Source organism: Lepidochelys olivacea, assembly GCF_965140295.1.
Source record: "Lepidochelys olivacea isolate rLepOli2 genome assembly, chromosome: 20".
Lineage (NCBI taxonomy): Eukaryota > Metazoa > Chordata > Testudines > Cheloniidae > Lepidochelys > Lepidochelys olivacea.
In genome coordinates, this window is record NC_140430.1 from 1,590,648 (window position 1) to 1,613,732 (window position 23,085).

At 63.4% G+C, this 23,085-nt stretch overlaps 1 protein-coding gene across 1 annotated transcript; it reads left to right on the top strand.

Annotated features, from left to right (window-relative positions):
* Positions 1-1,418: 1,418 nt before the first annotated feature.
* WNT1 (Wnt family member 1) lies at positions 1,419-9,822 on the top strand. Its single transcript, XM_084610850.1, has 4 exons — positions 1,419-2,274; positions 4,453-4,706; positions 6,520-6,785; positions 8,300-9,822. Exons 1-4 carry the CDS (start codon positions 2,174-2,176, stop codon positions 8,786-8,788), a joined length of 1,110 nt encoding a protein of 369 aa, XP_084466976.1. The 5' UTR covers positions 1,419-2,173; the 3' UTR covers positions 8,789-9,822.
* Positions 9,823-23,085: the final 13,263 nt, after the last annotated feature.

A 23,085-nucleotide genomic window follows, 5' to 3' on the forward strand; every position in this document is an offset into this window, starting at 1 on the left:
GCTGACGGGACTCCGGCTGCTTGCACACGTCCCGCTTGCTCTGGGTTCGGGGCAGGGGGGCAGTGCTATAGGGTGCCCATCTGTGTGTGTGCTCATCGTAGCCCTGCTCCCAGCCGGCCCCTCCGGGGTGTCTAAGGGGTGGGGGTTCTGCTCTCCCCTCCTCTTCACCCCCCTGGGGCCAGCTTCATTTGAGACCAAACACATCCCTGGTTCAACACCGCGGACGACAAGAGAGTCACTTGGGAGGAGCGTGGCCCCGGCTGGGCGTCAGTCCCAGGGTGAGCGCGCGTCCACACACGGCACAGGTATCACCTACAACTTACACAGGGGAGACCATGGCCCTTCAGGCGGAGACCTGCGTCTACGGGCACCGCCAGACATGGAGGAGGGTCCAGACTATTCCAGCCGGGGTCTGATCCTCGGCGGGTGACGTGGAGCCACAGGGCGAGAGCGAGCGTTCGGGTGGTGCACAGTGCCAGCCAGAGAGAGACGGCTCTCCAGGAGAGGGGTGCAGGCCAAGAACAAAACCTTTGGCTGCACCTGGCTTTATCTGGCCCTTCCAGGCCCCGCTCTCCATTAGCTACCAGCGGTGGGCACCGTTCCCATGTGCCCTCTGGCCTCCTGTTTGAGGCAGGGCCACGCCCGGCCACAGGGATTGTCCCCAATGCCAAAGTTTGATTTATTTCTTTTCCCCTTAGGCAAACCCCCCAATGCTTCTCTCTCCAGCCCGGAACTCCCGTTCGGGGAGGTCTCGGAAGATGGGATGGAAAACCCCAGCTCCAGCCCATTAGCTGCTGTGTCGTTAATTTGCTACATCTGGTTGCCGGGGATGGGACTTGCTCAGTTTTTATCTCCCCGAGCTTCTGCCTCGACCGCCAGCCCCATGTGGTGAAAGGACACAGTAAATGCTGCCAAGCCAAGCACACACGCAGGATGACGTCTGGCAAAGAGCAGCCAAGAGGGGAGCGAAATCAGAGTGGGAACGAAGCTGCCGCAGAAGCCTCAGGAGCATTCGGAAGCCAAATGTGGCCACTGGAGCCCCAAGCGTTGCTCTGAGCGCAGCAGTCCCGGAGAGACGGGCAGCATGAAGCAGCAGGAGCCCATCAGCAGGCCATGGCACGGCTGATCCCCAGCCAGTCTCAGCAGGGGGACCTGGACCCAGCTTGGAGACCCCTTCTCCTGCTGGGGGATCTTAGCTCTGGCCCCCCTCCCTGGCACCCCTCACCTCTGGACTTGGATTTCCCTTGGGATAGTGTCAACCCCTTACTCCAAGCTCTCCTGCTTCTAAGGTCATGGTCGCTTTGGGGGCCTCTGGGGAAAACGAGTTGGAAGAAACCTCCCGGACTCAGCCAGGAGCTGGCTAGGAGAGGGGCAGGGGGGTGGGGTGGGGTGAGGGGGGGGCGTGTGAGTGACAGACACAAACACTCGTCCCCCTGATCTGGATTTGCTCCCATGCAGAGAAGGGTTTTGGAGGAACCGATGGATTTACAGAGCCCGGACACTTGACAGAATTAATCTCAACCCGAGTGATGGACAGTCAGATGGCCAGATAGCCCCAGCGCGGGCTGCCCCGTAAGAAGTGATGCGTCTCTTCCACTTCCCATTGTTAGCGTGAGAACACAGCCTGGATCCTACACAGATGTACCGTTCCACAGAGACCCACCTCACTGCCTCTATAAGAAGGAAGGGGCTCTCCGAGGCATTGGAGATGGCTGGAGGATGCTAAGCACTCAACAGCAGCCGTAGACCATCAAACTTTTTCCCCTAGTGGTCTAATTCCTCTCTGGGGGAATCATCTCTAAGAGGCTGCCAGAAACCAGAAGATTGGAGCCTTTCCTCCAGCATTTTCATATTTCTGAGGATGCCAACACTGCTGCAAACTCAACTGTGACATGACTTTTTATTTAGATTCTATTTTTAGGGTTTGAGTTTCTATACATAGATTTCTAGATTTCTAGATTTATAGATTTCTATACAGCCATATCCACAGACACCCCGTCTTTCTTGCGCGCCGTGTGGATGTGGATATAGCTATCGAGAGAGAAACGATTAAGCCAAAGAATTTGTTGTAGGATTCTCCTTGCAACAAGACTTTCTAGAGCTATAATTTTTTGTGTCCAGACAAACTACTCTCGGGAAGTTTTATACGAGCCACTGCCCTGCTGCCAAAACAATGAGACCTGTGGCATTAATTTTAGGGTTTAAGACATTGTGGGTTTTGGCATTTTCGTCTCTTTCCAACACTCTGGCGGTGAATAACAGTGGGAGATGGTGGTAAGTCTCTGCTTTTGCCTTTATATCCATTTCAGGAATCCTAGCTCTGGTCATTCTCCTTTTGTGAATGGAACAACCGTGGAGGGAGAGAGAAATCCAGCAGACAAGTGCAGAGAGGGGGCTGCTCTCAGGGCAGGAGGGAACGCAGCTGCTCTCCACAGCATCTGGAGATGGCTGGGGAGAAATTTCAAGAACTCAGGTGTTTGCTTCTAAGGATGAAAGAATAATGATACTCTGTGTTGATGAGAAAAGGCACCATCCAAGGGGCTTGGACCCAGGGTGTTTCATCCAACCCCAGCACACCTGGCCCTCCTGTCTTTTTTCTTTTTCCTGTAGACAGATTTTTATATTTACAACCCAATTTGTTTGCCCTTCGCTGTGCTCCTCTGTCCATCGTGGGGTGGGGTGGGGTGGGGGGCAGTTGCTGATGGAACTTGCTGTAGCTTCCCCACAAACACCCCGCTAAGCTAGCCAGCGACCCGTTCGTCCCCACACACGGCTGTGGATGGTGCTGCACACAGACAGGCTCTGGCTGGCGTACACAGCGTCTTGGGCTAATTCTACAGAGCCGGTTTGGAGCAGGGACTGCCTTTACGTTGCGTGTGTACCGTGCCGGTGCGACAGACCCTGAGCCCGTGCTAGACACTCTCACAGGAATCGTCTGGCTACACACGCTCGCCGTATGGACACCTACACACCTCCCCACGCTCTCCAGCACAAACCGCACCTCGGCGTGCGGTCTCGCTCTGCCTCCCCCCTGCGAGCGTGGACGCCCACATTCACCGGCGATATTAACCCGTCCAGTGCAGTGTGAGCCTCACAGCTGCAAGCCCTGCACTGACATTTCACACGACGGGTACACGCCCACGCACGCACATCCGCCGGCGTCTATTGCTATGCAATAGCTTATGTATACACACAAAGAGACACATACCCACGTTTATGCCATATAACATGGGCCACAGGTGTGGGTTTGTCTGTCGTGGCTCGGTGCTTACGGTGCCATGCCAGCATGGGCTGGGATCGGCAGCTGCAGCGCGGGACGGGTGGGGACGGGTGGGGGGAGCGCATTCGGTTCTGTTCTACCCCCCGCACACGCCGGCGGACGCACACTCGTGCTGGAGAGCAGTCCCCACAGGGTACTCCCAACCCTGCCGTTGCTGGGGGGCCGGGGGGGGCAGCTCCTTCCCCTCCCCAGCTGGCTCTGGGGGTGGCTTCTCTCTGCTCCTGTTTGAATTACTGCCTAGTCCAGGCCTGTCGGGCTGATTTAGGGCTGGAGCGGGCGGGTGCTGCAGCCCTTGACCATGAAACAGGCCTCTCCAGAGCGCAGCCGATCAGGACTTAGAGCCACCTGGAGCCGGCACTCTGCGCCCTGGCATCCCGGAGCTGGGAACCCAGGGCTCTGCCCATACCTGGAGCCTGCCTCTGGTGCCATGTCTGAGCTTTTCCCTCACCCATGCACTGGCTGAATGTCCTGGTTAGGGCAGGTGTTCTACCCCTTGGATCTGGGAGGGGAGTGAGGTTAAGTGGTCAGAGCAGGGGGCTGGGAGCCAGGACTCCGGGGTTCCATCCCCCGCGCTGGGAGGGAGTGAGGTTAAGTGGTCAGAGCAGGGGGCTGGGAGCCAGGACTCCGGGGTTCCATCCCCCGCGCTGGGAGGGGAGTGAGGTTAAGTGGTCAGAGCAGGGGGCTGGGAGCCAGGACTCCGGGGTTCCATCCCCCGCGCTGGGAGGGGAGTGAGGTTAAGTGGTCAGAGCAGGGGGCTGGGAGCCAGGACTCCGGGGTTCCATCCCCCGCGCTGGGAGGGGAGTGAGGTTAAGTGGTCAGAGCAGGGGGCTGGGAGCCAGGACTCCGGGGTTCCATCCCCCGCGCTGGGAGGGGAGTGAGGTTAAGTGGTCAGAGCAGCGGGCTGGGAGCCAGGACTCTGGGGTTCCATCCCCCGCGCTGGGAGGGGAGTGAGGTTAAGTGGTCAGAGCAGGGGGCGGGGAGCCAGGACTCCGGGGTTCCATCCCCCGCGCTGGGAGGGGAGTGAGGTTAAGTGGTCAGAGCAGCGGGCTGGGAGCCAGGACCCCAAGTGTCCCACTGACCTGAGTGTTGCTCTGGCTAGGGGCTGCGCTGCTCACTGCCGCTCGGTTGGGCTTGCGACGTGGCGCCTTATCCTCTGCCCCCACTGTCCACAGGGGCATCATCAACGTGGCCTCGTCCACCAACCTGCTGACGGACTCCAAGAACGTGCAGCTGGTGCTGGACCCCAGCCTGCAGCTGCTGAGCCGCAAGCAGCGCAAGCTGATCCGCCAGAACCCCGGGATCCTGCACAGCATCAGCAGCGGCCTGCAGAGCGCCATCAAGGAATGCAAGTGGCAATTCCGCAACCGCCGCTGGAATTGCCCCACCACCCAGGGGCCCCACATCTTCGGCAAGATCGTCAACCGGGGTGAGGCTGCAGGGGACTCCCAGCGGGAGCAGGGGTCAGAGCGGGGGCTCCCAGCAGTGACCTTGGCCAAGATGAGGGGGAAACTGAGGCAGAGCAGGTGCTAGGCCCAGGCACACCCAGGAAGGGGCTCCGTGTACCACACAGCCCTCTCCCACCAGGTGCTGAGGGCCCCTCCCACTGCGTGCCAGGCCTCGTGGGTCACATGCCCCCACATGCATTGTGTCCCCCCTCCCATCCCCCTGTGTCACACAATTGGCCAGATGAGTGATGTGTTTGTCACCTCTCCTTCCCTGATCCGGGGAGCTCCCCTGCCTAGACCTGCCCAGGGGATTCCCCACCCCATGGAGCTGGCTCTGGAATTCCATGGGAATTTCCCCAGCTGCCAGCCCCCGCAGGGCCTCAGGCCCACACGCCCAGAGCAGCCCCTGGCCATCCAGCGGGGCGACTCCTCTGCTCGGGGGCTGCCAGCCTCAGCCCCGGTTACGCTTCGTTCAGCGCTTTTAAAAACGCCTTTCCAAACTACGGCCCCGTGGCCCACTGGATGCGCCTGAACTGGGCCCCCGGGCTCCTGGGCTCCATCCCGGCTCTGCCACCTTCCCCTCCCGCCCCTCGCCTAGACTCGCCTGAGGAAGGCCAGTGTCTGTGCAGCGCCTGGCACGACGGGCCCAAGCCCACGATAACACTGTTGCCCCTCTGTGGTGTGTGGGGGAACTCGGTCGCACCCCCCCACAAAGGGCAGAGCTCGTGTCACCTCTGCCAGGGTGAAAGAGCCACTGACCCCGGGGGGAAGAGGGGCTGTGGGGCTCCTTTCTAAGGCAGAAATCCCGCCCTGCAAGCCGGCTCCCCTGGCCCCTGCCTTTCCGGGTCGTTTTCTCTCCCTGTCACAAACACATGGGTCCCCGGGGACCTGGGACCCAGCCAGCTTCAGCAGGAGGAAAACAAACAAGCAAAGGCCGAGCTTGGCCTGGGGAAGCCGGGGTGACCCCGGAGTGCCTGAGGGGCCAGGCACAGCCCTCTGCCATCCCCAGCCCATCAGGTGCTCCCTGAACGCTGGATCTCCCCCGCAAGCCCAGCATGCTCCCCTGCCATTGCCTGCATGCCCCCTCCATCCTGCCTCTCCCCCACCCGCGCCTCCCCACCCAGCTCCCTGCTGCAATCCCCCATGATGGCTGCAGCCCCTCCCCCAAAGCCAAGCTCGTCATCACCCCCTCCTCACCTGCACAGGGACCCCTGCCCCGGCCCCCCTTCCTGTGGATCCACAGCAAAAGCTGCAACTTCCTGCCACCTGCCCCTTCCACCTGGCGGCCAGGAGGATCCCCCTCAGTTCCCCCTCACCACCACTAGGGGGAGCCAGGGAACTCGGTATGCGAACGAACCTGGCCGCAGGTGCCAACGCACCTTTCATTTCCCCCTTCACCTCTGGAGGGAGCTTCCCCAAGCTGGTACCAGGTGTGTTACCTGGGCTGCCCGGACACCGGGCGAGCCAGCCCCACGGTACTGTGGGGAGACAAAGTGACCCAGGCCTGGCCTGGCCCAGCCCCCACACTCCCCGCCCGCCTCTGGAGTGAGCCCCTGTCCTCTCTGCCCCCCCCACCGCCCCCGCAGCCGGGCTGCCTTTTGCAAAGTGCCTGCCGCTGCCTGGGTGGCCAGTGTCTTGGGTGCCCTGCCAGAGGCACCTGGGGCCCCTGCAGCTCCTTTCCAGCGCCCTGCTGGCTGCAGCCCCAGGGGGCCGGGACTGTGCCCCGGGGCGGTCCGCGTCAGCCCGCACGCCGTGCTGTGCGGTGCCCTGAATGCTTTGGTTCCCTGCCCCCAGGCTGTCGGGAGACGGCGTTCATCTTCGCCATCACCAGCGCCGGCGTCACCCACTCCGTGGCCCGGTCCTGCTCCGAGGGCTCCATCGAGTCCTGCACGTGTGACTATCGGCGCCGCGGCCCGGGGGGCCCCGACTGGCACTGGGGGGGCTGCAGCGACAACGTCGACTTCGGCCGGGTCTTTGGGCGCGAGTTCGTGGATTCCAACGAGAAGGGGCGGGACCTGCGCTTCCTGATGAACCTGCACAACAACGAGGCGGGACGGATGGTGAGGCGTGTGTGAGTGTGCACGTGGGGGTGCGCAGGCACGGGGGGGGAGACAGTGTGTGCAGGTCTGTGCACGTGCGTGTCCGTGCATGTCCATGTGTGTGCGTGCGTGCCCGCGTGCGTGTGCGCTTGTCCGTGCATGTGTGTGCGTGTGCATGTCTCTGTGTGTGCGTGCATGTGCGTGTGCGTGTGTCCATGTCCATGCATGTGCGTACGTGTGCGTGTCCATGCGTGTATGTGCGTGTGCGTGTGTCCGTGCATGCGTGTGCGCGTACGCGTCCATGAGTGTCCGTGCGTGCGTATGTGTCCGTGCACGTCTGCACTGTGGGAGGAGCGTCGTTTCTGGGGATCTTGCGTGTGTGTGTGCATGTCTCTGCGTGTGCGTGCATGTGCGTATGTGTGCGTGCGTGTCCATGTCCATGCATGTGCGTACGCGTGCGTGTGCATGTCCATGCATGTGCGTACGTGTGCGTGTGTCCGTGTGTGTGTGCATGTCTCTGTGTGTGCATGCATGTCTATGTGTGTGTGTGTGCGTGCCCGCGTGCATATGTGTCCGTGCATGTCTGTGCATGCGTGTGCGTGTGCGCATGTCCGTGCGTGTCCGTGCGTGCGTATGTGTCCGTGCATGTCTGCGCTGTGGGAGGAGCGTCATTTCTGGGGCTCTTTCCCAGCCCCTGTGGTCTCTGCTTTGGAGACAGGGAGCTGATGGGCTCCAGCATTCAGAGGGCGGCTACAGGAGTCTCTGGGCAGGGCAGGTTCCTGACCTGCAGCTTCTCTTCCTGGGGGCATCAGCAGAGGCACCACGGTTGCCGCAGCCTCTGAGCAGAGGGGCGGAGGGCAGGGGGTGTGCAGAGGACAGATGCGCCCTGCCCAGCATCCAAAGGGGACAGAGAGACCTGGAGGGACCCGTCCCGCCCTCCTTGCCCCCTGCGAACTCCCAGCTCGGGGGGGGGGGATGCGGGACCGATCAGAGGGGAGGAGGGGGAGCGGGAGCCCGGTGAAGGGAGGGTGGAGACGCGATGGGTGGAGCAGGGTGGGGGCAGAGCCGGGACACGCCAGCTCTGCTGGGTGAAGCCAGGGCTCCTCGTCCAGGCGTCCTGCTGTGCGTGGCCCTGCCAGCATCCAGCACATGTGGGAGGAAATGATGCCAGGTCCTCTAATTGCAGTAAAACCCCACTGGAAAGGAGTCCTGGGAGCCTCCGCGGGCTGCCTCGGCATTCCAGCGCGGGGGCGGGCGGGGCGCGGCAGGGGCCGGTGCCTGCAGAGTGATCCCGGCAGAACGGCTCTGCTCAGAGCAAACCGCCGGAGCTGGCTGGCCTCCCGCGGCCGGCTAGACGCTGGCTATCGAGTGTTAGCGGGGAGGGCGCAGGCGTAACGGAGGCCCAGGTGGGCACCGCCGTGGGGATGCTCACGGCGCCGGGGTCCCACCTGGGCACTGCTCCAGGGCAGCGCCCGGCGCCGGGGCACTGCTCTGGGGCTGCTCGCAGCACTGACCATGCCCTGCCTGTCTTGCAGACGGTCTTCTCGGAGATGCGGCAGGAGTGCAAGTGCCACGGCATGTCGGGCTCCTGCACCGTCAAGACCTGCTGGATGCGGCTCCCCACCTTCCGCACGGTGGGCGACTTCCTCAAGGACCGGTTTGACGGCGCCTCCCGCGTCATCTACGGCAACAAGGGCAGCAACCGGGCCTCGCGGGTGGAGGGGCCCCACCTGGAGCCGGAGAACCCGGCCCACAAGCCTCCCTCCCCGCACGACCTCGTCTACTTCGAGAAGTCGCCCAACTTCTGCACCTACAGCGGCAAGACGGGCCCGGCGGGCACGGCCGGGCGCTTGTGCAACGGCTCCTCCCCAGCCCTGGGCGGCTGCGAGCTCCTGTGCTGCGGACGGGGCTACCGTACGCGGAGCCAGCGGGTCACCGAGCGCTGCAACTGCACCTTCCACTGGTGCTGCCACGTCAGCTGCTTGAACTGCACCAACACACAAGTCTTGCACGAGTGCTTGTGAGCCGGGGCCGGGCGGGAGGAGGGGCACAGAGGCAAAGACCTTCCCTGGGGAGGGATCAAAATCAGGGCCCTGCCCCCATCCCGCCGAGCAAGGGCACCGCACCCGAGCAGCTGCTGCCAGCCGGATTCTGCCCGCCGGAGCCGCCCTCTCGGTAGCAGACCCGGCCCCAGAGAACGGCGAGGGCCTGGCGGGGGTGGGGGGCATCCTCTCCAGACCCCTCCAAACTCTTCCAGGCCAGGACCACCTGCAGAGATCACCACCCGCCCAGTGGTGAACCGAGTGCCCTCCCTGCCACCCCTCAGGGTCTTGTCCCTGGGCGCATGTGGGCGAAAAGGGCTGGATCAGCAGCCTGGATCCCTCCCCGCTCCGCGTCCTCTGCCAACGCCCCTTGCGGGAGGTTGGGGTGGGTCTCCCCAGCCCAGCGCTGGCCTCTGTACTGAGCCCCAGCCTGGGACACCCAACCCCACCTTCACGCTGCTCAGTCACTCCCAGCCCCGGGCAGGATTCAGGTTAGCAGCCCAGAGACGGTGCCATCTGGTGTCCCAGCCTCCCCCCGGCTGCAGGGCTGGCCAGGTCAAAGGCAGCTCGGAAAGCGCCCGGCGCCCGCGATTACCCCTCGGACGTGTGTTTACAACGCTCACCAAATGCCGCTCATTTGCTTCTTGGACTCGGAGCATTGTGCCGGGAACAGGGTAGAAAACGCTGGTCAGTCACCGTTGGCTGGTCTGGCTCGCGCAGTCAGAGCAAGGCTGAGAATTTGGTACGTAACGTGCACTGAAGAAGTGGTCGGAATCGCCAGTTTTGTTTTGTAAATAAAATATTTATTGTGAATGGTTTCATATCCCTTAGCACCCGCCTGGCCTTGCCTTGCCAACCGGTGGGTCTCCTAGACGATCCCTCTCCTCTGCCTTCGACAAAGATTTTCTTCCCCTGGCCTTTTGGTTTCTAATTAAAATAAGAAGAACAATGCTTTGTTATGGATGTCATTAATAGCGGGCTAGAGGCAAATAAAGGATATATTTTTATCAATCCAACGGCGTTTAATTTTTGGGGGTGGGGGTGGGGGTGGGGGGGGTGCATGCCATGTCGCCATGAACCCCAGTGCAAAGGGCGCGGGAGACGCTGCCATGCTGCGCTGGTAGCACTTTCCACGGCCGTTGCACTAGTGTGAGTGACACCAGGTGCAGGGCATGAGGGACTCCAAGATCTTAGGGCTGGAGGGAACGGTTAGGATCCTGCCGTCCGGGCGTGTGTGTAACCCAGCCAAGGACCCTCCCCCAGCGCCACCTGCGTCCAGTCCCGAAGCTCCTGCCAGGAGACTCCACCCCAAGCCCAGGACAGCGGGTTCAAATGGTCAGTTCCCCTTGCTGGGTCTTATTTGCAGTTTGAGCTGATCTCGTTGTGCAAGGAGCCTGCTGCCCACATGGATCCTCAGACATCTTGTTGGAACGTACGTATTAACTGTACGTCAGTAGCTAACTACAGGAGCTTTGCTGAGCAGCTATGAACCAGCCGCCACACTCCACCCCAGAGATGGCTGCATTTCCCCTGCCCCAGTACTCCTCTCAGCCTCCTGCAGAGGGCGCTCACACTCCACTGCGTCGGGGGGCCAAGCTGGGCTTTATTTCGCTTCTGGGCGGCTCAGGCCAGACCCCTGGCTGGGTGCAAGCTGGGATGACTCTGGACTTGGTCCGGATCCTTGTCTCACGCCAGCGTCAGCCTGCAATCCTTGCCCCAGGCCCGTTGCCAGACCAGCCTGACTGTGAGTGAGCTCCGTCACTCAGAGCTCTGCCCGTCATGTGCCCCGTGGTTTGGTGCAGGACACGGAAGGTGCGGATCCCGGAGACCACAGCTCCTGGGACACGTGGTCCGCCCCATGCTGGGAGCTGGTCTGGGATCTGGCTGCACCACGGTCTGAGAGCGGGAGCAGGCCCGAGGCGGCAATTCCCCTGCTCTCGCCCTGGCACACTTTGCTCCCCACCTGGTTTGGGGTTTCAGGATCTTCAGCGTGTGTGTTGGGAGCCGGGAGCCTCAAACCCACAGCTTGCTTCTGAGGAGGAGAAAGCAAATCCCAAGCCCCTCCCCGCGCCGAGCGGGATCAGCTAGAGAACGAACCTCCCGCCAGAGCTGGTGCTAAGTGGAAGCAGGCGACGAGCTGGGGAACTGCCTGGCTTTCATGTTTGGGCGGGGTCTGGGGTGAGCCGCCGATCGCACCCCTTGCGGTTAAACAGGGAGGCCCAGCTGCTGGCGAAGGCCCCTGCACCGGCTCTCAATGCCCGGCGTGCAATGCCGGCGAAGGCCCCTGCACAGGCCTGTGTCACCTGGCATGCAATGATGGCGAAGGCCCCTGCACCGGCCTGTGTCACCTGGCATGCAATGATGGCGAAGGCCCCTGCACCGGCTCTCAATGCCCGGCGTGCAATGCCGGCGAAGGCCCCTGTACAGGCCTGTGTCACCCGGCGTGCAATGCCGGCGAAGGCCCCTGCACCGGCTCTCAATGCCCGGCGTGCAATGCCGGCGAAGGCCCCTGCACCAGCCTGTGTCACCTGGCGTGCAATGATGGCGAAGGCCCCTGCACCGGCCTGTGTCACCTGGCATGCAATGATGGCGAAGGCCCCTGCACCAGCTCTCAATGCCCGGCGTGCAATGCCGGCGAAGGCCCCTGCACCAGCCTGTGTCACCTGGCACGCGCTGTCAGCTAAGGCCCCTGCACCGGCTCTCAATGCCTGGCGGAGGAGCACTGGGGAAGGAGATGGGGAAGAGGCCAGGACGCTCTAGAGTAACACCCAGTTCCTCCCAACGTGCTACACTCAGGAATTACCATGCCTACCATTGAATGCAGCCACCTCTGGGGTGGAGTCTGGTAGCTGGTTAACAGCCACACAGTAACAATGCACCATAGTTTGGAAATCTAGAATAATGCGTCCAACTGAAAGGTCCAGGGGCTGCTTGTCTAATCTAATCCATCCATCTAATGTGTGGCCATCTCTCAGCTGGTCTCATGTGCCTGTCACCAGGACATCCAAGCTCTGATACAATGGGGCCTCTGGCCTCAGACATTTGCTTGGGACCGGGGGGCTGGTTCCCCTTAGTGCCAAGGAGTCTTTAGTGACCTCTGGCGGCGAATGATGACAAGACAGCGAATGAGCATCGTCCCGCACGGTCCCCTCCCGCTCCACTCGTGGGGAAGCAAAGCGAGGGAGCTGGAGTCTATCGTATGGTGCCCTGTTTGCACTGAGCCCGACCCCCCGAGGCATCCCAGGGCCTCGAGACACAGCGATTCCCCGGCTCCACGGAGCTGGCTAGTGGGGAGATGCTGGGCTGGGCTGGGTCTCAGCTGGGCCCTCAACACGGCACCTTTCCCCAGGGCTGAATTCACCCTTCGCTCTTTTGTCATGGGGCCTCTGTGCAGAAACACGCGGAGAAGGAGCACGGGGCCAGTGTGTGCGTCGCCAGGCTCACTGAACTGCCAAGCACCTGGTCGGCAGGTTCACCCCCAAGCCGTGTCCCAGCATTATCCCCAAAATGTCCTGCTGGCCTAGAGCCCCAGGAACACTGAGGTGCCCAACTCCCTTTGGGTTCAGTACCAGTCAGGATTCGTAGAAAGGCCCAGGACGGTGGGTGCTGAGCTCCTGGCGCTTGATCCAACACCGAGCGCAGCAGGAGGGCTTTCCCAAAGGGGCTGGGCTGGGGCAGAACAAGGCCTCATGGGTGGCAGTTAAACCAGACAGACGCTAGTGGCCTTTTCCCACCCAGGGTGCTGAGCCAGGGCAGCAAGCACCCGAAGGGAAGTGGACTCGCCGTGTCTCGACGGCTCCAGCTGCAGAGCGGAGGGTCTGGATGATGCGTTAGCCAGACACAGGTCACTAGCCTGGCTGCAGCATGCAGGGTGAGACAGGAGGTCCCATGAGCGGCTCTAATGGGGCCTGCTCACCTGCAGATCTCTGTAGTTGCTCAGAGGTTAACCCCCGGCCCCGGTGGGACACGGGCCATGAGCCGGCGACGCGGCACCTCGAGTGGGACAGTATCAAACGCTCAGGAGTGGCACTGGGGGCGTTTCCAGAAATACCTTCTCGTGGCGCTAGCGGAAAAGCTGATGCTTAGAAAGAAAGAAAGAAAGAAAGAAGAAGGAAAAAAAAAGATTGTCCCTTTTTCTTGCCAAGGTGAAAAACACTCCCGGGTGCGGTAAAATAAAGAAATGCACAGAAAAAAAAAAAAAGACTGGAAAGAAACACATCCCGAAATAACCCTCCGGCAGCATCACCCTTGTCTGCCGGGAGCTATCGCTCTGCTAAATTCTGCCATGCCCAGGGCATGAAAATAACCCTGTTTGCCTGCGGTGGAGAGTTAAGAATATAGATAATGACATTCTTATAAGTCACCTCTGTTACTCAGGCTTTCCAGAGGGCTTGCTGAGCCGTATCACACCTTCAGCAGACAAAGCCCCCCTGAGATAGAGTCACACACACACAACTGGCCTGCAGGGTGCAAATTATCTGGGCTTTTATAAATACACTGGGTGGCTTTAAATATAGCTCCCCGCCCCCTCCCCTGCGCTGTTCTGGGCCTGAGCTGGGAAACGCACTCCCTGCCCTCCCCCAGCCCCGTGGAAAGCCCATCACAGCTGGGAAGCTGTGTGACATCTGGCACCTTTGCCACTGGCTGGACTTTCCAGAAGGGTTTTTGGTGTGTGTGTGTGGTGGGGGTGGGGGGGGTTGGTAGCTGAGTGCTGAAGGAAACGCTCCAGCTTTTCAGTGCATTAAATCATGTGCGTTAGTGTCACACTCACACTCACCGTGTCACGCCTTCCCTGTGACCAGCAACGGGGGCTCCAGCGGTGGGGTCCAAGCACTGGAAAAGATGGGCCAGAAGCGTGGCCCGTGCCTCGCGCTGCCCATCTGCGGGGTGGGCCGGGGGGTGTCTCATCCAGCCTGCAGAGCAAGAGAGCTGGGGGCGGGTTAGCTGGGGAGGGGAGGATGGAGGCTGCAGCCCGGGCAGGGAGCCTTGGGATGCCACTGCTGCGAGCCGCCCCGGGAAAGGCTCAGGGGGAGATGGGTGACGTGCACACGACATCGGGGAGCGGGTGGGTGGCCAGGGTGAGAAGAGGAGACGTCCCCTTAGCTCGCCAGCACCCTGCCTGGCCCAGGGAATGTTCCCCTCAGGCTGATTGGGCACTTGGGGCGGGGGAGGGCCCATACTGGCACCATACTGGGGGGCATTCTGCCACCGCAGGCTCGGCCTGCCACATGGGACCAGCCAAGGTCGCCTGTGGCTTCCCTCACAGCATCCTGGCTAAAGTCCAGTGCAGGCAATTCCCCCTGGTCCCGCCACATCCCCTGTGGGCTCCAGCCTCTCCGTCTCTTCCTGCCCCAGCCAGGCATGGCACCGCTATGTAGTTAACAGCTGCCGCGTTCCATCTCAGAGGTGGCTGCCTCTCAGCAGTGGGGGAAGTGACAAGAGTTGCTGGCACCAGCCCAGCCTCTCTCTCCGGGGGAGGTGAAGGAGGTTCCCACCTCTGCAGCTACATTGGTGCAGACTTCCCCCATCTCCGCAAGCCAGATTGTGCCTGTTACCAAAGGGGCTCAAGCCAGGGAGTCCCCGCTCCTGGACTCCAGTGGGTGCTCGGGAAATGGTCAGGATCGGGACCATTCCTACCACAGCGGGGGAGGGGAGTCCAGATGTGGAGTTTGGTTCATGCGCCCCCAGCCACATCCTGGCGCAGGGGAGGGGGCTGTTGTGGGAACGCGGGAGCCGCTCCCCTGCACCGATTACTCAACGTCAGCTTTAGCTCAGCCCGGTTCATATTAATCCTCGGAAGTAATTTAGCCGTCTCCGCTCGCAGCCCCGTCATTGTGGCCTGACCAGCCCCTTGCCTGCCTTCTAATTAACTCCTTGTGCCTCCGGTTTTGTGTCCCGCGAATATCCCACCTGGTTGGGCCCGCCTCTCCGCTTCCCCCCTCCCCGGGAGCATTCCTGTCCCGTCGGGCTAAGGCACCGCAGCAACCGTGGCAGGGATCGCCCCTAATCCGCGGGCACGCCGGCATCTGCTGGAAAGGCAGCCCGCCACCCCCTGGCTGTTAGGTGACCAAGGCCTGAGAGAAACAATTAGGGACAAAGCTGAGAGCCCCAGGGGTCTAATACAAACCTTCACGGGACGGTTGTGTGGCATTTGGGGAGTTTAATGAATTGTCCATCATGCTTTTCAGGTCTGGACGGCGGGGCTGGATTAATCTGAGAAACCACAGTGGGTAGGAGCCACTAAGCCTGTATTTATTACTCTTCCATTGTAACTAATTGAGGTAATTATCTGTGACTCCAGCCCTGCTTAACAATGCCGCATTCACGCCGCAAGGCTGTGTCCCCCCCCCCCGCAGCCCCTCTCGCTGAGCCGAGGGGGCCGCACCGCAGAGCACCATGGGCCTGCCCACAAGGCCCTGCGCCTGCCAAGGACCAAATACACAGCCCCTGGCCCAGAGACGGGCATCTCCCAGCTCGCTGCTCAGCCCCACCAGTGACGGGGGTCTGGCCTGGCAGTACAGGCTGTGCGGGGCGAGGATGGAGGCCCTGGACCCACAGGCCCACTCCTTCTCCATGTGCATTTTGCACTGGCTTGCAGCCGGCCCTCTGGAGTACTGGGGGGCTGGTTTGGCCAGGCTACAGGGCCAGGGGTTCAAGCCAGGACACGGGCCATGCGTTGACTGTGAGGGCCCCAGCTCAAGCCCATCGAGGCGTGGGGAACACCTCGCCAGAGCAGGCATTGCAGCTAAAGGGCAGGTCTGCAGTCGGGCGGGGGGGGGGGTGTCAGAGCCAATCCTGCAGCAATCTGACCCCTGCGGTGCCTGGGGGCTGTTCTCCCCCCCCCGCCACCCCCCACTTCTCTCCCGTGCTCTTCTCTCCTGCAAGCGCCTTGCAAGGGGTGAGAATTCACCCCCACGAGGTTCCCAGGCAGGCCCCCCCCCACCGCACCCCTGCTCCCCCCCTCCGGCCAGGACGGTGGGGGTTGGCCTACTGCACAGCGACATCTTGTGGCCGCCTGTGGGAACCACACCGCAGGACGGCTCCAGCCCTCCCAGTCCGTGCCCAGGGCCCAGTGCAGCTGCCATGCTGGTGGCAGTGGAAATGTGGGGGCAGGGGAGCGTGAGGCCTCGCTCATCTACGTGCACCCTGAGCCCCCCCTTTACTTGCCCTCCCCCCCCCCAGCCCCTGCTGTCTTCCCCATTCCGGCCAGCAACCCGTCTCCCTCCTAGGCTGGCCCGCGTGGTGCTGAGCCTGTCCCCACTAGACAGCCACCCCCCAATTATCCCCACCCTGAGCTATAGCAATCAGCCCCACCCCCCCAAAAAAAAAAAAAAAAAAAAGCTGGGAGCTGCCAGGCTGAGCGCCGCCCCTGTGGGGGCAGGCTGGGGCCCAGAGCAGGGAGGAAGTGGAGGGCCAGGAGGGGCATCATTGCAGGCCAGCCCAGCGCCCGTCTTCCCCCAGCCCCATGAGCAGAGAGTGGCCCTCCCCGGCCTCCCAGCTCTCCCTGCCAGCCCAGTGGGTGGAGAAGGGATGCTGTGGGGCAGGGGCAGGGGCAGGGAAGGATGCTAGGAACAGATGAGCCAAGCACCAGGCCCAGCCTGCCAACCCCACGGCTCACGAGTCACTGCCTTGTTGGGCCCCCCAGCGGTGACAGAGAAGCTTCTGACTTGGGGCAGAGAGCTACAAGCACCCCACCTGCCCCTCCTGCCTCTGGCCCCCCCATCCCCAGGCACCCCAGCTGCCCTGCCCCCAGCCCCGGCTGCCCTGCGGCTGGGTGGGCTCGCTCTCCCAGGCCCAGCACAGCACACGACAGGGAGGTGGGCAGTGGCTGGGCGCTCGGGCCAGGTGCAAAGCGCTCGGCTCTGGGAGGGCCTGGCACATTCTCGTGGGCATGGCCAGGTGTACACTTGCACACTCACCCCCCACACATACACTCGTGCACCCTCACATACACCCCCGAGGCTCACCAGGCTGGAATCCCAACACAGCAGTGCCAGGAGGAAGCTCACAGCCCTGGGGCCTCAAGAGGGCACTGTTGTGAGGAAGTTCACACGGCCAAAACAGAGGCTCTCAGCTCCCCTTCCCCACCCGATGAGGCAGATATCATCGCTGTGGGGGGGGGGGTTTGTCAGTGCTAGCCCCAGCAGGACACCCCATCCCCTGCCTTGAGGGGGGCAAAGGCAGCTTGGTGGTGGGGCCAGGGTGCTGTAGGGCAGGCTCCAAACAGGTGTCCCTGGGTGCCAGAGATGGGACAGCCCTGGGGTGCCCTCAGCTTTACCCAGCCTGGATTTAAATGGATGGGAAAGGGGCAACCTAGTTGGCTGCTCAGTCTATGGGGCGCGGGAACCACAGGGTCTGTCTGTGCCCAGAGAGCCCCCTTCGCATTCACCGTGGGCTGGGCCCTGGCGCGGCAGCCAGCTCCAGGCACAGCCCTGCTGCACCACAACAAACCCAGACATGCCGGCTGCCCCCCCTCGCTCAGCACCAGAGCTGCCCCCCGTTGCCAGGCCAGGACCAGCTGGGACCCCAAGGAACAGGAGCCGGCTGCTGCAACCGCATCGGATTGTCCTGGAGTCTCCTAGAGCGAACCCTTTCCTGAAGGTTTCAGAGTAGCAGCCGCGTTAGTCTGTATTCGCAAAAAGAACAGGAGACTTGGGACACCTTAGAGACTAACCAATTTATTTGAGCATCCGATGAAGTGAGCTGTAGCTCACGAAAGCTTATGCTCATATAAATGGGTTAGTCTCTAAGGTGTCCCAAGTCCTCCTTTCCTGAAGGATTGTGTCCTGTGCTGAGACCTGCAGGGTACGAACCCGAACCAGCCCCCGCGTCACCATCGCCCCCAAGGGTTGGTCACCACCAGCCCCGGGGCCTCCCGGCCGGAGCCCTGGGTGTGTGCGGCTGGCAGGGCAGGAGCAGGGCAGGAGGTCCGGGGCCTGATCCTGCTCTCAGCTGCAGCACGTAAATCTGGGACTCCCCCTCCCAGGGAAGCAGCAGCAGAAGCCAGGCCAGCCCTGTCCACAGCAGCCCAGCTGCCTTTAATTTGGGCCCATCCCCGAGGGGAGAGGCCGTGGGTCAGGCCTGCCTGCGGCTCGCCTTGGCTTGCATGCTACCCAGCCCAGCCCCCGCCCGCTCTGCACCCCCTGCCCAGCACCAGCCTGCTCTGTCCCCCCCAGCCAGCCCCCACCCACTCTGTGCCCCCCAGCCAGCCCCCGCCGGCAGCTCTGTGCCCCCCAGCCAGCCCCCGCCGGCAGCTCTGCGCCCCCCAGCTCAGCCCCCACCCACTCTGCACCCCCTGCCCAGCCCCAGCCTGCTCTGCAACCCCCAGCCAGCCCCCGCCGGCAGCTCTGTGCCCCCTTGCCCAGCCCCCGCCTGCTCTCCATCCCCCAGCCAGCCCCCGCCCGCTCTGTGCCCCCCCAGCCCAGCCCCCACCGGCAGCTCTGCGCCCCTCAGCCCAGCCCCCACCTGCTCTGTGCCCCCCCTAAATATCAGGCGTATGGAGTCTCCCCCCCCAGCGAGCCCCTCCCAAAGGTTTGTCGGACATTTGCGTTACACAAGGGCTCTGCTCTGCACTGTGCCCACAGCCCTGGCATCTCGGCACCAGCCTGCTGCCTTGGCCCAGCAGAGACAAGCTGGCTCCTCCCCCAGCCCCCTTCCCCCAGGGGCCAGGCCCTGCTGGTGCTGGCCCCCGGCTGGCTCCACGCCGTGTGGCCGAGGCCCCGTGGCTGGCAGGGGTGTGGCCAGGAGCGAGCCCCAGAGCTGCGCTCCGGAGCCAGGCCTGAGCGGGTGGCTGTGGTTGAGCGAGCAGCTGTTCCCGGCTGTGGTGAGTCGGGGCCCCGGGCGTGCCGCTCGCTCGCGGGAGCCCTTCCCCGGCGCTGGGCAGTTCAGCGAGAGGCCAAACCCGGCCCGGCCCTGCCCCCAGCGTGTGTGGCCAGCGGGGAGGGAGGTCGGGGCTCCCCAGAGCCAGGGGGAGCGGGGCGGAGGTCGGCACTGGGGAGCTGTTCCAGCCATGCAGTGTGGAGACACTGCCCAGGCCTGCTCCCCAGCCAGGCCCCGGGGCTACTGCTGGCTGAGACCCCGAGCCCCTGGCACTCACTTCACGCCAGAGACACGGTGCGGGGTCCACGGACACACAAGGGGGTGCAAGGCCTGGGTGTGCGCACGCACACACATGAGCCTGTACAGATGTGAACACACGAGCACACACACATGCATACACGGGTGCGCGCCCGCCCCCTCCTCCTGGGATCTGCTGGGACCCCCTGCTCCCCGGCTGGCGACCGGCACCCAGATTGCGGGCTGGGCCATGCCGGGAAGGAGCCGTTCGGGACCGAAAGCTCCTCGCACAGCTCCAGGGTCGGGGAGGGCCAGGGGCTGTGGATGGGAGGGGATGGCGAGGAGGGTGGGGGGTCTCGATCATCTCCAGCCGCCAGAAGGCAGCTGAGACCTGGCCAAATTCATTGCCTTTCCGAGCGTCCTCTGCTCCCGCCCCGCCACCCACCAGGTGAGGGCAGATTTCTCGGGCCGGTCTGTCCTGCAGGGCCACGCCAGGCCAGACAAATTGGGAGCAGATTCCCCGGCCAGCCTTGGGCGTTACAGGAACGGGGTGGGCGGTGGCCGCTTGCCGTGACTCAGGCGCTCCCTCCTCTGCGGGCGGCGGGTTCACATCTGGATCCCCCTCATCGTGCCCCCCCCCCAGCGCTGGCTACGGCCGGTCGCTGCGCTGGTTTCTGCAATGCCCCGGGGCCCAGAGTCAAACACAGCTGAGCCAGAGAGCAGCAAGCACAATGCGGTGCCAGCAGGGGGCGCTGGGGGTGCAGGGCAGGGCGCTGGCTGGGCAGGGGGGAGCACCTGGCTACTCCAGCCCCAGCCTCTCCCAGTAGGGGGCGCTGTGGGTGCAGGGGGGGCACGATGAGGTGCGGGGGAGGAGAGCTGCCCTGTTCCGCTGCCCCTCCAATCCCATCTAAGGCTCATTTCCCCCTGCCCTGCCAGCCTGCTCCCGAGCAGGTATCCAAGCCCTCGCCCCAAGCCAGACATGCCGGGGACTCCTCCCAGCACCCCCTGGGCATGGGACCTTTCACCGTCGGGGGGCCCAGTACTTAGATCCTGCAGTGGGGCGGGGATACCAGGCTGGAGAGGCCAACGGGACAAAGAGGGTATGGAGGAGCCGGGGGCCCCTTCCTCTACCCAGTGGCAGCAGGTGCATCCTTATTGGGGCCCCCTCTTGCCCTGGCCGGGGTCTCCCAGCCGCCCTCAGGGAAGGGGGAGTTTTCCCAGCTGGAGGGGGGGTTGCAGTGGAAATGCTCCGGTGACGTTGCGCCGCCCCGGGCATCCCAGACGAGAGGCCCCCGCTGGGAATTTGGGGCTTGTGGTCAAGCCGGGATCTGTCCTAATTGCAGGTCTGCTGGCGGGATCGGGCAGCTCCTGTGTCACCCGGACCAGTCAGAGGCTGCGTGGCCGGGGCCCTGGGCAGCTCGCCCAGCCCACCTGTGGGCACCGCTGCCCGCTCGCCCCCACCCGCCCTGGCCATGGCTGGGGTCAAAGGTCAGGGGGAGTCCGCGGGAGAGAAGAGCAGAGATGGAGTCAGCCCCTCTCACAGCTGGTGTATCGTGCGCCCCTCATGGCTCCACACTCTGCGTGTCACACGTCACATACCCCCCCGGTGCATCACACGCTCACCCGCCAGCGTGTGCACACACGCACTCCAGACACAACACCCGGACACATGCACCTGGACGCCACCGGGTGTGTTCACAGGCCCCCAACCCACACCCGCATGGCAGCCTGCGCTCAGTGTGAGGACACACGTCCCCGTGCAGGCTCTGAACGTGCACACGCACAGAGGGATGTGTGATAACACACCCATGTGCACACCTCCCCTCCCGGTGCATGGGGCTTGGGGGGACGGTACCGTGGGGAGTGCCCGGGGGAGGAGGATCCAATCCCCACCTTTGGCCAGTACTCAGACCCCCTGGGCCAGGGGCAGGGCCTCAGGGAGAGCTGGGTGAGTGATTTGCAGGGGAGCAGGGTTTGCGGGGGGCTCGGCCCATCCTCCCCGGAGTTCAGCCGGCAAGTGCTGGGTTTGGGGGCAGAGGGCAGCTGAGGTTCTGGCACCGGCCGGAGCTGGATTTAGACGGTCATTTTCTCAGCAGGGAGCTGGGAGGGGTTTGGGCAGCGCTCGGCTCATGGAAACCATCGTCCCGGTCTTCCCCCGCAGTCTGTGGTGCACCCACCGCGTCGGCTTCCACCCCCACGGAGCAGGGCAAGTGCCAGGGCAGGGGGTGCCCTCCCAGGGCCTGGGGGTCTGACAGCCCCGTTGCTCAGAGCGCCCGGGCCCCCTGCCCCCACACACCAGCTGGCTTCACCTAGGCTTTGGGGACGTTTCCATCCTGCAGCTCGGGGGGCGGATCAGAACTGAGCCCCCTGTGCTCCCTGAACCAGCTGAGTCCGGTCTTGCCACAAATCCATGGCTGCCTGGCTCAGCGCGGGTGCCCGAGACTATGGCGAGACGGCAGGAGAGGAGTCCGAACTTCCCAGCCCCCGCCACTCCCACCAGAGGAGAATCTCTGCTAGCCGTCAGCACTACAGGGCTCATGACCCACAGGCGAGAGGGGCTTAATCCAAACAGCAGGGGGCAGGGCTGCACCAATCACCTGGGCTCTGCAGCCCATTTTCAAACCCACCCACCCCCAGCCTGGGGGCAATGGGGGGCAGGGCTGATGGGGAAACACCCAGCGTGGGGCAGGCAGAGACCAGGGAACCACTGCCCCAGGGGGCATTGGTAAAGAGTGGGCTCAGCAGGCCCTGGGGAGCAGGCCAGGCTGGCTTGGGCGGGGTGGTAGGAGCCACTCACCTGTGAGTGGCTGGGTCCAGTCTAGGCCCCTGTTAGCGGCTCTGGCAGGTTGTTCCCATCAGACAGTGCCGGGAGTTGAGTTTGGTGGGTCACAGGTCACTCCAGGTGTCATGGATGCTACATGCCGGATCCGCACTGTCTCAGCAGACGGGCCAAGGGATGAAGGAGCTGCAGCTCGAGCTTCCCATCTGCCCCTGGGCTCAACACGGCTGGAGCCCTGGGCAGTCCACCAAGGACCTGGGGGCCAAATACTTTCGCTCTGCCCCCCTCCCTGCTCCCCTGCCAGCTGGGCTCCCATCAATTGAGGCCAGTTAGACCAAGTGGCCCTGGTTTTCAGGGAGGCTCAGCTCTGCTGAGTGCCAGGGCACCAGGCGGGGTCCATGGCTGTGTGGCACCCCCGGAAATCAGGCCCTGAAAGTACCGCAGCCTGGACCCCAAACTGACCCGCTCACCCCTGAGAGCAGCCAGCACTCAGCAGAGAATGTGTGCACTGCCCCCTGGGCCATGGGCCCCCTTTGTGCCCCTCCCCACCCCCAGACTAGTGTCCTGGACCCCCAGCACCCTGGGCAGTTCTTACCCCAGGGGGTGCAACATACCACCTCTGTGGTTTGCATTTTGCCCTGGGACAAGTGACCCCTGGGGAAAGAGGAGGTGACACAGTGGGGGTGCGATGCAGGAATCAGCCCCGTCTCTATCTGCAGCCCCTTCAGCGATGGGGCCCTGGCCCTGCTGGGTACCCCCACAACACCCGGCACGATCCACAACGACCCCACCGTTCCCGCTCCGCGTCCGTCCCGGCTGGGTGCCCAGGGGGGCCAGCCTGAACGGGCAGTCGAGAGGAGATGCTCTGGGACGTGGGTCACATGACCAGCCAGGGGGGCACAGAGCCCTTCCCATGGTAAAGCCAGGTGCTGGGGCCCAGGGAAGGTGGGCCCATATGTGTGGGGCTGGCCCACAGGGGGGCACAGGGGCAGGTCTCGGCCGGTGTGAACATCAAGGGGGGATCTGATAGCACCTGTGGGTCTCCCTAGCTCTCAGCCAAGTAGCACACACAGGTTCTGGCTCAGCCAGCTGTGAGGGGCCAGAGGCCAGGGTGACGGGCTGGGATCCCTGGCCTGGAGACACTGGGAACTGGCCCTTCTGGCCCGGGGCCCCCCAGCTCTCCCCGGGGCCCGGTGTCCACACGGGATCCCAGCAGTCGAGAGTGAGCAGAACTTGGTGCCTGCGGCCCCTGGCCGAGCTGCCTGGAGGGGAGTGCTCCAGCTGGGGGGCGAGAGTTGGTTTTTTTAACCTGCCGGGGTCTCTTTAAAAGGAAACAAGGCGAGAAAGTCATCGCAGTCCTGAAATAGGGCTCGGGCTGGCACCGCAGGGGGCGGGAGAGCGGCCAGCGCCAGGCCTTTGTGTTGGCGGGCAGAGTCCACCTCGA